This window comes from Saccostrea echinata, unplaced genomic scaffold (genome assembly GCF_033153115.1).
Source record: "Saccostrea echinata isolate AGI-Se365-2 ecotype Australia unplaced genomic scaffold, CSIRO_AGI_Sech_v1 ptg000044l, whole genome shotgun sequence".
Classification (NCBI taxonomy): domain Eukaryota; kingdom Metazoa; phylum Mollusca; class Bivalvia; order Ostreida; family Ostreidae; genus Saccostrea; species Saccostrea echinata.
In genome coordinates, this window is record NW_026889793.1 from 2115829 (window position 1) to 2128609 (window position 12781).

Here is a 12781-nt window from a genome sequence, read left to right on the forward strand (position 1 = left end):
CTTTCCAGAATCAATACCAAGGTACTTTAGACTATGCTTAAAAAAATCACAAAAGTTGCCAATTTGTTAATGTAACCCTTTGTATAATTTCGTTTTTTATCTAATTCAGACGATTATCTACAAGATCAAAGAAAGGCGGAATCACGTAGAAATAGATGAGTTACGAGGAAGAGATAGGGTCAAGGTCAGAAAGAAGGCGTCAGCTAAAGGTCAAGTTGGTGTCAAATGAAGACATCAGTAAAACTCATGAATGTCACAGGAACCCGATCGGTGACGAAAGATATGCTGGCAAAAAATGTCTAAAAAATATGAGGAAAGTTGATATTTCATCCGGAGTTAATCAAGATAGCGGTCATGAAAATGATTCTGAAGGAACTAATCTTAGATTAGTATACTGCAGCAAGCTGAGAAGTAAACAATGCAGAAGTAGCAAAATATCACACGAATCAAAAAGAGAACGATTTGTTGTTTGCAAGAGAAATGTTTTCCCGAAATTTTCAAGAAGAAAAGAGGATAAGCCACATAAATCACATAAATCATATGTGTACCACAGTTCCCTTCTTTGCAAACATGTAGAAAGGATAGAAGAAATTGTCAGTAAGATTGAAGGCGACTTTAAAAGAGTTCCTCCAACGGCTTTGCACAAGGAAAGTAAAGGAGTATTTCGAAGAGATCGGAAAAAGAAATGCAAGGTATTTTGCTCTTCAAAATTTGGTTTAATTGCCAGAGGAAAGAAAAACAAAAAGACCCAAGAGAAACATTCACAGTTAAATTTGGAGAAATGCCGTATAGAAAAATATTTTCCAGGAAGGTATTTACCTTTATTTTATTCTAGAAAGGGTAACAGAACAGTCGATGAGATTTACAGAAAGTATCTCAGGACCAATCCAATAACAAAAAGATATTCCAACGTTATAGGTGTAATCAAAGAAAATATCAGGAAGTTTGAGCATCAGTATTGTTCAAAGCATTATCAGAATAAAATACAATCAGGTTGTATCAGAAAAAACATATATTCGAATTTTAAGGATCATCTAAAGTTTATTCTGTTCGGATTATCTCAAATAAGGAATGGATTTATTCATCTTTTCCCGGTATATGGTATTTCTAGAAATCTTGACGAATTTGTAGAAAGAGAAATAAATCAAAATCAGGGAAGTAATGACCAACAAACCTTTTGTCATTCATTGAATTTAGAACTTGTAAGATTAGGTTCATTTCACAATTTTCCGTCTTCCAGCTCAGTATCAACGGTGAAGCTTGCTCGTCAGGGGTTTTATTATTCCAAGGAAGAAAACACTGTTATATGTTTCGCTTGTGGATTTAAAAAAGATGACTGGAAAAAAGACGATAATGTTGAAACTATTCATAGAGCTGCCTCGCCAAACTGTCCGCTTCTTAATTCAAATTCTACAAGTAATATTCAGATTGGAGGGAATGAAGCAAATGGAATTGATGAAAGTTGTGTGAGTCAAAATGAAGGTCAAATAAGAATAACTGGATCGTTTGTTAATGGATCAGGAAATGGATCCAAAGCTTCAGTCAAAAATGAAGGTATATCCAGAAACATTAGAGATTGTGTACAAAATCACTCTTCCAATAGACCACCAAGTGATCAGCTCACAAAAGCTAGAGCTCAGCAAGAAAAGATTAATGCATTCATTCGAGACTTGGATCCACTAGGTATTAACTTTGACCGTCCAAAATATCCTTCTTATTCAGTATTAGCAGTGAGAATAAGTTCCTTTACAGACTGGCCTTCAAGTATCACACAGAATCCCAGAGACTTAGCCATTGCAGGATTTCTTTACGCAGGCTATGGAGATTACACCCGATGTTTCTTCTGCGGAGGAGGATTAAGAAACTGGGAACCTGTTGACGATCCTTGGACAGAACATGCCAGATGGTTTCCGAAGTGTGCTTTTCTGAGACAGAACAAAGGAGACGAGTTTGTTGCTTTGGTGCAAATTGAACACCTAGAAGAGGTAAGTATTTCTTAGAAATGGTGCTGTATGTATACTATAAACTAACTTTTATTAGCGTGCGAGAAATATCCACGAGTTTTGGACCTACTTTAACTCGGGAATATTAATCGCTGTGAACCATTTTTTTTTTTTTTTTTTTTTTTTTTTTGGCTTTTTATTTGTAGATTATGTTTTCTCAGTAGCGTAAATTAATCGTTGCGGATTGATTTTAAACGGGCTAAAAGCGAATAAAAGAATAATCGTTGGTTTACAGTATTTATTCATGTATTGTTGTTTGATTTTCATTATGCATGTTGTGTTAGAATTTCTTATTTTAAGGAGGCATTAGGAGGTGTGAATGGTTATCACGACGACCAAGCGAATGGTATCATAAACAATTACAGACAAACCAATAATTCTGTACAAAGCCTCACAATCCATCCAGGTTTTCAAAGTCTGCTTGAAATGGGCTACTCATCTCCAACCATTCAAAAAGCGTTTGATCTCTTGAAAGAAACGAAAGGTAAACATAATATTGATACTGTTATACTGGTATAGAGAAAATTTTCGACCCTGTTTTGTTTTAACCTTTGCAAGGGAGCAAAATTAAAAGGGACAAAAGCAGTGTCGCCAAGAGTAATCTTTTAACAACTGAGTATGGACAAAATCGTTTAGAAATTTAAGAGGGCGATGATAACACTGAAATTGACAAAAAATGAGGACACAATAATATACAGACAATTAACAGTGCGATATAGGTGTACAATTCTATTTTACTCATAATCCTTATTATTAGAATTATTACAGTGTGTATTAAAATTTCAGAATCGATTAATATAAAGGCTGAAGAATTACTAGAAATAGTCTTAGCTGAAGAGGAGTCAACTGGAGAAGACACGTTATCGCCGTCTGCATCAGGAAGCTTGCAAGAAAAATTAACAAACGCAGGGAAATCAAAAAAACTTAAAGCAGACACTTGCAAAGCTGCAAATTCTGAAGAAATGAAGGAAGGAAGTGGTGAGTAGATAAAAATATAACTGTTCAATTCTAAACATGGTTGAGAGATTGGTTTATTTGACAAAGAAACTGGAATCTTAAATAGAAAATTAAAATATGCTTTGTAGATTTTCAAACGCATAATCAAAGAGATAGGAACATTGTTAGCCAGTCGTTGGAGTTCATGTCAGTTGAAGGTACTGATCACTGATTGTAGTCATGTAAAGCTAATAAAATGTAAAATATATCCGTTTATCCCTTCATTTAAATCTTTCAAATACCCATTATTGAAAATTTTATTTTTCTCTTTACTCAGAGACAAGGTCACTCATTGAAGAAAACAGAAAACTAAAGGATCTACGGCTTTGTAAAATATGTCTTGAGAACGAGGCTTCTATCGCAATGTTACCTTGTGGTCATCTCTGCTGTTGTCCAGACTGTGCTCCGGCCATGAGGAAGTGTCCGATATGTCGACAGTTTGTAAAAGGGACAGTTAAAACATGGCTGGTTTAATAATTTTTGGGGGATATTTTTTATTTAAAGCATGATATTATTAACAACAATTATGTATGTTGAAATATGATAGATAACATTTAATTTTATTTTTCAATGCTTTTTCGTAATGAATCATCATTGATAATATTTGTGCAAAAAAAGTTTGTTAAATGAACTGCATGTCAACCATTCGAACATTATATAACACAGAAAATTGAAAACAATTGCTTAACTCAGTTGTTCAATAAAAGGTAATTTTTATTTTACGACTTGCAATTCAAATAATAGTAATGATAAAGAAACAAACAGTTTTTGCCCTAACGGTGGATTTTTTCAGTTGGTGCATATATTCTCCTTAAAAACCCAGTTTTTTTACCGTACGGTTACCTGAGAGGAGGGAGCGGTCTTATTAGTACAGATGTTATTTATCTGGAGTGGCCTTATACTCAAGATGCCAAAAATTCATATACACATTGCATTATACAGGAAGTCTTTATGGTGATCATGATCAACATTACACAAGTTTCTTGTCTACATATGTAATTCTGAGTGAAACAGTAGTGAAACCAAATAATACTTTTGCAAGAAATTGATAAACTCAACATTTTCATCAATATTTAAAAAAAATATCATGTATAAAGAAAATACTTTTTTAAAAAGTTATATGTAAAAAAAAATCTCGATTGTAAGCTACAAAGCAATCTTATCAATGACTTCTTAATTGTCAGCAAATAAATTATTACTAGGTACACTGTACGTGTAAATATTGAAAAAAGAGTTCCATTTCTCTTGAGTACATTAACCATCTAGAAATTATTAATTTCCCTGGCTGACACTAGCGCCCATGATGTTCATTTACGAATAAGGAATTTAGAGAAAATTCGAACCATGATTTTGACATTTCTTCCACTACGTGGTGAAGAATTATTGAAAATGTTTGTACTTTAAATTTCTTAAATAAAAATAAATGCCATCCGAAGATAATGCAATTTAAAATTAAACTCCAATCTATTTTACACCAAAAACAATATTTACGTATGTGTACTATTTGTGATTTTTTTTAACATCTGCATCCACAAATAAAATATGTGATTAAGTAATCTTCATAATTTTTAAACTTAATTCATGCCAACAGTGTCTAATTATCTTCTTTCAATTATTTTATTCTATTTTGTGTTCATTCATTTTATGGGGAGGGGGGCTCGTATATTGTTTCTAGATGACGGCGAATTTCTGTGAATCAAGCTGGGCACATAAAAGAGGTTGGCGCGTGGTCAGGTAATTGCTATCGAAACGTCCAATCTCAGAACGGTTTATTCCCCGAACGTCTACTGGCTAAAACAACTATTTAATTATCACACTCAATTAAGAGGCTCTCTAAGGGGTCCAGGTAGAGTTTACCTGTGTTAAATTGATTGAACAAAGTAGTCAGAATCAAATAATTTAATATTTACTGATAAAACTGTGTACTAAAGCACAGATTTATTGATTAAATACTTGCTATAATTGAAGGCACTAAACAATTAAATATTTTTTCATGTACATGTACATGTAATAAATAATTTATTATAAATTATTTTCAATATTTATTATTCTTACATGTTCACGGAAATTTTATTTGACAGATCTTTAAGACATCTCCTCTGAAATATGGCTTAAGTATGGAAAGATTGATATTTATTTAGTTTAAATTAATTTTTATGAATTTTGGGGGGTTTTTTGAGGAGAAAATGAAAAGAATGTTTTAATTGCAAATAAGATCCGTTAGAGTTCAAAGTTTGCCCTAAATAAATGGATAATATAAATATTTAATAGAAAATGTCAAGAAAAATCAGATAAGCTTTTTTTTTTTTTAATTTTTGCTAAAAAATTATTTATGAAAATAAAACACATTATTTTTAGCATTTTTTAAACTAATGCATAAAATTTTCAAGATTTTTACATTTCCCCTGAAAAAAAATCATGTTAAAACAGTAAATATCTTTTATCAATATTTCCATGCTGAATCCATGTTTCAGAAGAGATGTCAAACATTATTGTTGCTGTAGAATTCCTCCTTCAATAAATACAGGTAAATCTGGTTCATAAATGATTGTAGATCCTATCTGTACCCCTTAGAGTGCCCCTTAATTGAGTGTGATAATTAGATGTTGGTTTAGTCCAGTAGACGTTCGGGGAACACACCCTCAGAACATCAGATAGCACAAGTAGCTGACCTGTCAAATAGATCAGTAGCTATTGTATTATTTATGATTGACAGGCAGTATATTATTGATCTTGAACTAGGTAGACTTTGGGGGCGTTAACGTAAAATTGGGTGTTTAAAATCTATCTTAAAAAATCAGATATTAGAGTCCGATAAGTAAACAATAAAAATTTCAAAGCGATACGAAGAATGAAGAATTCATTTTATCATTTGACTCCTACACAACACCACAAAACATATTTAAATTTAAAAAAAATCAATTTCAGTTTCTAATATTAGAAAATATTGAAATATTATCCTGATACATATAACCAGGTATATTTTTACCGAATGACCACAGAATGTTACCTAATTCTGAGACTTTTCATATGTATTTAAAAAGGAATTATAATACTCGGATATTAGAAGGGTTTCTTTTGTGAAATATCCTTTTTGATTAATTAAATAATGGAATTGATTTTTGGAGTGATATGAAATTAGAAAGATCTGTTTCCACATATTTCTTTTTATTTAAATTTTCAATATTATTCGAATTTGTTGTATCTTAAAGTTGATCGAGAGCTCGAGGATATAAATTGATATGATTTTCTAGTATCCTATTTATGATATCTTAGACATCATAGGTGAATTATGATAATATAAAGAAGAAATATATAATTTCACAAAGAATTTGAAATCAATGAAAAGGTAAAAGTTTTCCTTTGCCAATTAAGCGCTTGGCATGTGGGTCTTTCGGATGGAACCTTAAAAACTAAGGTCCTGTGTCACGACGAGCGAACACACGCTGTAGAACCCTCTCCAGCGGCGGATCCAGGAATTTCATAACGGGGGGGGGGGAGCAGTAGAAGGCAGGGGGGGGTCTGGGGGCTGGATTGAAGCCCCCAGCGGGTCCAGGGTAAAACAAGAGATTTTTTTCCCTTGATTTTAGGATGATACAAACAAAATGTCAGAAAAAAAAATATCAAACTGGGGGGGAAGGGGGGGGGGACGCCCGGCGCGCTGGCGCTGGATCCGCCTTTGACTCTCTGCTGAATGGCCTTGAGTGACGGGTAAAGGTTCAAATTTGAAAAACTTCACCGGTATCTGATGAAATCTCATATGAGTGAAAAAGTCTTGCAAGGAACACTACAACAATCAATCACACTAAGATTTCAATAGACTAACTGACACCGACCTTTAAAAGATACTTTCTTGGGTGTATTCTGAAATTCAAAAAATGCCTACTTTTTAAAAAAAAATTCTCTGGAGTTTATTTTCGTGCGCCGTGACATTCATACATTTTAGGTTGAGTTATTGTGGTGACGGATATGACTTTGAAATTAATACACTTACCCAAGAACCACCCCCATGCATATATTTATAGACGTGTTAAAATAGCCAAGTACACCGACGCATGCTATAGTGCAAATATCTTAGAAGATCAGATCAATAGTACAAAAAGTACATGTAAGTGTATGTGGTTTCTGCTCCATTTTAATTGCCAGAATTTTTAAAAAATCACTTTCCCGGTAGCCAGTTGAAAAGCGAAGTTCATGACAGAACTATAAATAGAAACAAGCGTGAAAAGAGAAATTTGCTATCAGTGCTGATACATGTATTTAGCTTTACAAACAAAATTAATTTTGAATCAACACTTTATAATAGATTCTAAACACTTTCGCAAGGAAGTTTTAAACAACACAAAACATTTAGGATTTATATTTAAACTAATTTACAATAATGATAAAAACAGATATACAGTATTAGATATCCATATTGCATCTAATATTTTATACCGAACATTTCGTGGGCTTAATCACTCACTGTCCTATTATCCCCTTACTTTATTACAAAGTAATATATATCAGAAGCATATTTAATGACATGTATCAAACGGAGTAGCCATGCGTTGTGTTATCATATGTTTCCTATGGAAAAAATATATTTCTATTTTAGCATATCTAGTACATTTACCAGGAATTCCATCGTAATGGAGAATGATAGAATAATAAAAGGCTTACTTTGCTTCTATGAAAGACAAACCATATTTTACATAGAAACCATTTATCAATTTGTAAACTGTTCAGACAAATTAAAACTGTTTTCAAAGGTTCTTACATTTTTATGAATTATGTAAGTTGACTGTACTTTTTCACGCTCTTTTTTTGTTTTTTTTGTTTTAAATTTACTTATTGTTCTGAGGGATGGGGGTGGAGTGGTGATGTTATAACTTAGAAAAATTAATCAATGGTTTACAAAATTCGTAAAACAATTATATTAAAGACTAAAAGCAATATAATCAAATTTATCTTTGTACATTTTAAAATCGTTTGGAAACTTATAAGCGATTTTGAAATTTGAAACTTTGGTCTCTAGAGTGCTCAAAAATGGTATTTGCCCTTGCATAACTCTGTATCTATGCAAAACTTTTATTGTGGTTTAAATTAGTTTTATTAATACTGATAATAGATTTTTTTGTTCGAATATACATTACTGTTAAATATTTTATTGTAGATATAATATTTCTTTTTATGCTGAATCATTACCATCACTGTTAAAATACTCTTCCATGTTCATAATAAGATTTATCAAAGTTCTATAAATTGACATCGAACTTTCTAGTTGTTGTATCATGTATATAATGCCGTTTTCTTTACACATACCAAACTTAAAAAGATGTTAAGATGACTTTCTCCCAGATAAGGAAAAAAATAAGTTATTTTGATAACATTTATTTTTTTTACAATGATATTGTATCATTTTAGCTATAAAATAACCTTGTGTCACTTCAGCTAAAATGCTTAGAAAAAGAACCTTAAGGATCGATAATTTCCATCTTATATAATTCTTAATTAAAGCGAACAATTAAAATCAGTGTTGAAAACATTAGGCACCAAAATCTGTTCAAAGAGCTTTTTACAGATTTTGATAATGTTGAAAATTTCTAATTTCTAGTTGGATATCTCATGTTGGATTAATAGAAACAAGAGTATAACCAAAAATTCAATGGTATAAAATAAAAACGGTGTGTATTTCTAGAGTTTTAGAGTTTTAAGTCTTTATATTATGTATCCGGAAACCTCTTATAAGTTTATATTATTTACACTCAACAGTTACCTGAGTACTTTTGTTAGATTACTGTTTCCTTGTTTATATTTCCGAGTTTCCCCGATTGGAGAAACCTGGACCAGTAAAGGTAATATATCTTATCACATGTCCACATGACTATATGACGTATGTAAATTCTTAAATAAAGTAAATACGACAAAAGAAAAAGTCATGAAAATATACATTTAAATCCACGACAAACACCGGTTATTTAATAGTCTTTTATTCGTCTATAAAACGATGAATATAATTTCTCTAAAAAAAAAAATAAACAAGACGATTGGTTATATGATATATAAAAAAGCAACAACTTGCAATATATTCATTGTGGTGCAGTGTTTATAGCTGTGACTGTGCTGGGAGCGGAAGTAATATGTAAGATGTACCCGTCATGCAAAATGAATGAAGTACACTTCAAAGTAATCATTTTAGATTATCACTAGTTTATTTCATATCTGGAATTGATATGAAACAGGGTTAGTTCACTTTGACGTCATATACATATTGGGTCGGACGATAATATATACCGACCGTCACTGCACATATTGTCTTCCATCAATACTGCATACTGTCGATCGTCCATTGATACAAATTTTGACCGGCTACAATATGTGCCGAAACAAGCCTTTTTCCCGGGCGACGAAATGTATCTAACATATTGGCACATATTAATTGTTGTCGGAGTCGCTTTTTTGCAAAAAATTGCACATTTCATCGTCATCTATATTGTTTTGAACAATAAATAACTGAGGTCGTGGAGAGAGAGAGATAGTGAGAAAGAGACACTGAAAGTAAAAGAAGAGAGAGTAAGAAAGAAGTTTGGTCTTATCTATGAATTTATTTAATCATGCTATTTTCATCATTTACCTTATTCATGTCAATAATTTATAAAAGACTATTGTTGAATTTCAATGCAGTTGCTTCTTTAGTGTTTAAAATGACAGTTGTGCATACAGTTTGGCATTGATATGTCCCTTTATGAACATGCAATCTCATGGAAACTGTAGATATGAAATTTAATAGCATCGTCATCACCCATATGGGAGCCCTAAAGGTGGGTCGACAATATGTGCAGTGAGAGTTGGCACATATTGTCATGAGCATATGTACATTACATTTTTGAAGCCGGCGACTATATGTGTCGATAGACGACAAGAAAATTTCACAACAGCATTAAAAATCCTTTCCGATGTTGAATGGCATTTAGTTATAATGGCCACCAAAATCGAATGTTTAAATAAAAATATGTAAAACCATATTGTTTACAAATCTTTATTATATGTTTTCATTATCATTATCATTTCTCCTTTCTTCCACATTGGCTCTGTATCAAGTTTCCTATAAGGAATTGTTTTAAAAATGTAGTGAATTTTCCTGTTTTTCTTATTGCTTAATTTACTCAATATACTTTTGGGCGAAAAAAAAAAAAACACTGTAGTGCTTGTCTAAAGTAAAAATAAATATGAAGCCCGCGGTTATGATATAGCTGTCCGTAAAATATCACAGTGTTCCAGCTGTAGTAACTTCTCTGAACTACCTAGATCAAGTCACTGCAAACCTGAGCTGACATGACGGGGGAAGTGTCATAATTTTTACATTCTTTTCATATGACATATAGAAATATTTTACGTTGATGTTCAATTAAGACGTCTGGATTGTTGTTTTAAGATTTATTGTGATTTCATGGTGAAATAAAATATATATATAGAGAGAGGATATTCAATGTTTTGTAGTTGGATATGGAATTTATTTCACGAGTGGGACAGGATTTTTTTAATAATATTTTCACGAGTGCGAAGCACGAGTGAAAATATAAAAAAAAATTCCTGTCTCACGAGTGAAATAAATTCCATATCCAACTACAAAGCATTGAATTTTCTGTTTATTACATTTTCTTCGATTTTCCCTTTGCCTCTGTCTTTCTTAACACAGTATCATAGGCTGTGACGTCATTGTTGAGCAATTGAGACGTCATAACATTGAAAGCATTGTAACATGTATTTTAGCAACATATTTCGGAAGAAATTGGCAGTTTTAGCTCTATCAAGATGGTTTAGCTACTATCTCTATCTTATTACAGGCCAGAAATTATTTTTTTTTATTTACTTTGATATCCTTTGACACTGTGAGAGAATATCATTTTGGTATCCTTTCACACTGTGAGAGAATATCACTTTTATTCAATGAATAAATCACAGTATTTCACTGTTGAAAATGTAATAAATATATATATATACAACGTTTCAAACAATAACAAAAAATAGAATGTAAAATGTTCCCCGTTACACGTCCGTACAAAGAGTAAGAATTTATAAACCATGTATATATACTGAAAGAAATAAGAAACGCAGGGTAACATGCGATATTTTTTGACAAAATTTTCTGAAAAATTGTAAGTGTCCGTCACGTGATCAACAAAGTCATGTGACATTACAAATATGCTTCAATATAATATCTGATAAAACCCTCTTTGTATATTGGTTGTACATGTATACATGGTTTACAAATTGAAATCAAAACATAGCTCGAAATGAAAAAAAAATTATGTTTCTTATGCATATTAAGCCTTTGAACAACCTTAACATAGCTGCGTACTCTGTTTAATGCAAATAACAAAGAGAAGTAAGAATTGTCACAACTACTTAAATATGTCTGGATCAGGTATCAACTTATATATACCTGTGTATAGTGGGGGACATGGCTGAACAAAGAATTTATAATGTTTATCTGTTAGAATTCATGTCCGTTTCCTTTTCTGGAAGGACACCTTTAGCTGAATAATTTTTTGGTCTAATTTGACCAAAAATGAAGTTGTCATATTTTATTTATTGCAATATGAATATATGTCTTTCTTGGCTCAATAAGTGTTCTTTTGTGTATGGAATATCTCTCTCTATCTGTGCGTTTGTAAAAGGGCATAGTACAAAGTGCTATGTACTATAATTTGATTGTATTTTAAACTGGAAAAAGCTCTCGAAAAGAATTGCTCCTCCACGGTACAATTCATCGTTCAATGTACAAAAAGTATAATCTTTTTATCGCCATTTATCTAGTCATGTTTTTAGTACAATCATGCTTTCAGAACGAGGCTTCAATCGCAATGTTACCCTGTGGTTATCTCTGATGTTCAACTGGTCATTTCAACGGAAAATTGATAGAGAAATATTATGTTTAACGAAATAGAAAAAAAGATTAAAGAAATGATGCAATTGCAAATCGAATGCAAAAAGCAAAGCTACATTTTGTAGATTTGGACAAGCGTAAATAAATAGATCTTAACAGTGTTAACAAAACATAAGTGTCCATGTCAGTTTAATGTGCTGATCACCTACATGTATCATAATCTAATACACAAAATGTTAAAAGTATTGTATTAAATTTCTTCAGGTACCTTTCATATATAAAAATACGCACAAAATTCCTACAGTTGTATTCATTACGATTGCCTACGGATTTTTCCCATTTTCCCGATCATGACAAGGAGCACTCAGTGGGTGTGACAGGTCGACAGGGGATGCTTACTCCTCCATGGCATGTGATCCCACCTCTGAATTTTTTTTAGAGGTCAGTGTTTGCATTGCTTCGATTTGTATTGTTTCAATGGAGTTTTGAGCTTGATTAATGTTCATTATCTCCGTATGTCATTAAGAGGCAATGTCACCCACAGAAGAAATCAAAACACTTAATGATCTGCGACTTTGTAAAATATGCCTTGAGAATGAGACTTCTATCGCCATGTTACCCAGTGGTCATCTCTGCTGTTGTTCAGACTGTGCTCAAGCCATGAAGAAGTTTCCGGCATGTCGACAGTTTGTGAAAGAGACAGTGAAAGCATAACTGGTGTAACATCGTTGCTTTTTTGATTTTATAGTTTGTAACTTATATCACTTTATTTTTGTTTGATCAAAAACATTATTTTCATTGTAATCAAATTTTGAAGAGTAATAGGCTATTGAAGTTGAATTTAAACTTACCTTATTTATTATTTTTGTGTATTATTTTAATATTCAAATCAAGTTTATTCTGTCGCGTT

General features: G+C 32.0%; 1 protein-coding gene across 1 annotated transcript; it reads left to right on the plus strand.

The window, feature by feature from the left end:
• The first annotated feature begins 308 nt into the window (after nucleotides 1-308).
• LOC133201447 (baculoviral IAP repeat-containing protein 2-like) lies at nucleotides 309-3486 on the plus strand. The gene is made up of 5 exons (XM_061337250.1): nucleotides 309-1985; nucleotides 2304-2487; nucleotides 2790-2981; nucleotides 3089-3157; nucleotides 3277-3486. Exons 1-5 carry the CDS (start codon nucleotides 309-311, stop codon nucleotides 3471-3473), a joined length of 2319 nt encoding a protein of 772 aa, XP_061193234.1. The 3' UTR covers nucleotides 3474-3486.
• Nucleotides 3487-12781: the final 9295 nt, after the last annotated feature.

Excerpts from the sequence above, each read along its gene's own strand:
- LOC133201447 (XM_061337250.1), top strand. The coding sequence starts at position 309 with ATGAGGAAAGTTGATATTTCATCCGGAGTTAATCAAGATAGCGGTCAT. Across the intron at positions 1,986-2,303 it reads AAATTGAACACCTAGAAGAG|GAGGCATTAGGAGGTGTGAA; the intron begins GTAAGTATTTCT and ends TCTTATTTTAAG. Across the intron at positions 3,158-3,276 it reads GGAGTTCATGTCAGTTGAAG|AGACAAGGTCACTCATTGAA; the intron begins GTACTGATCACT and ends CTCTTTACTCAG.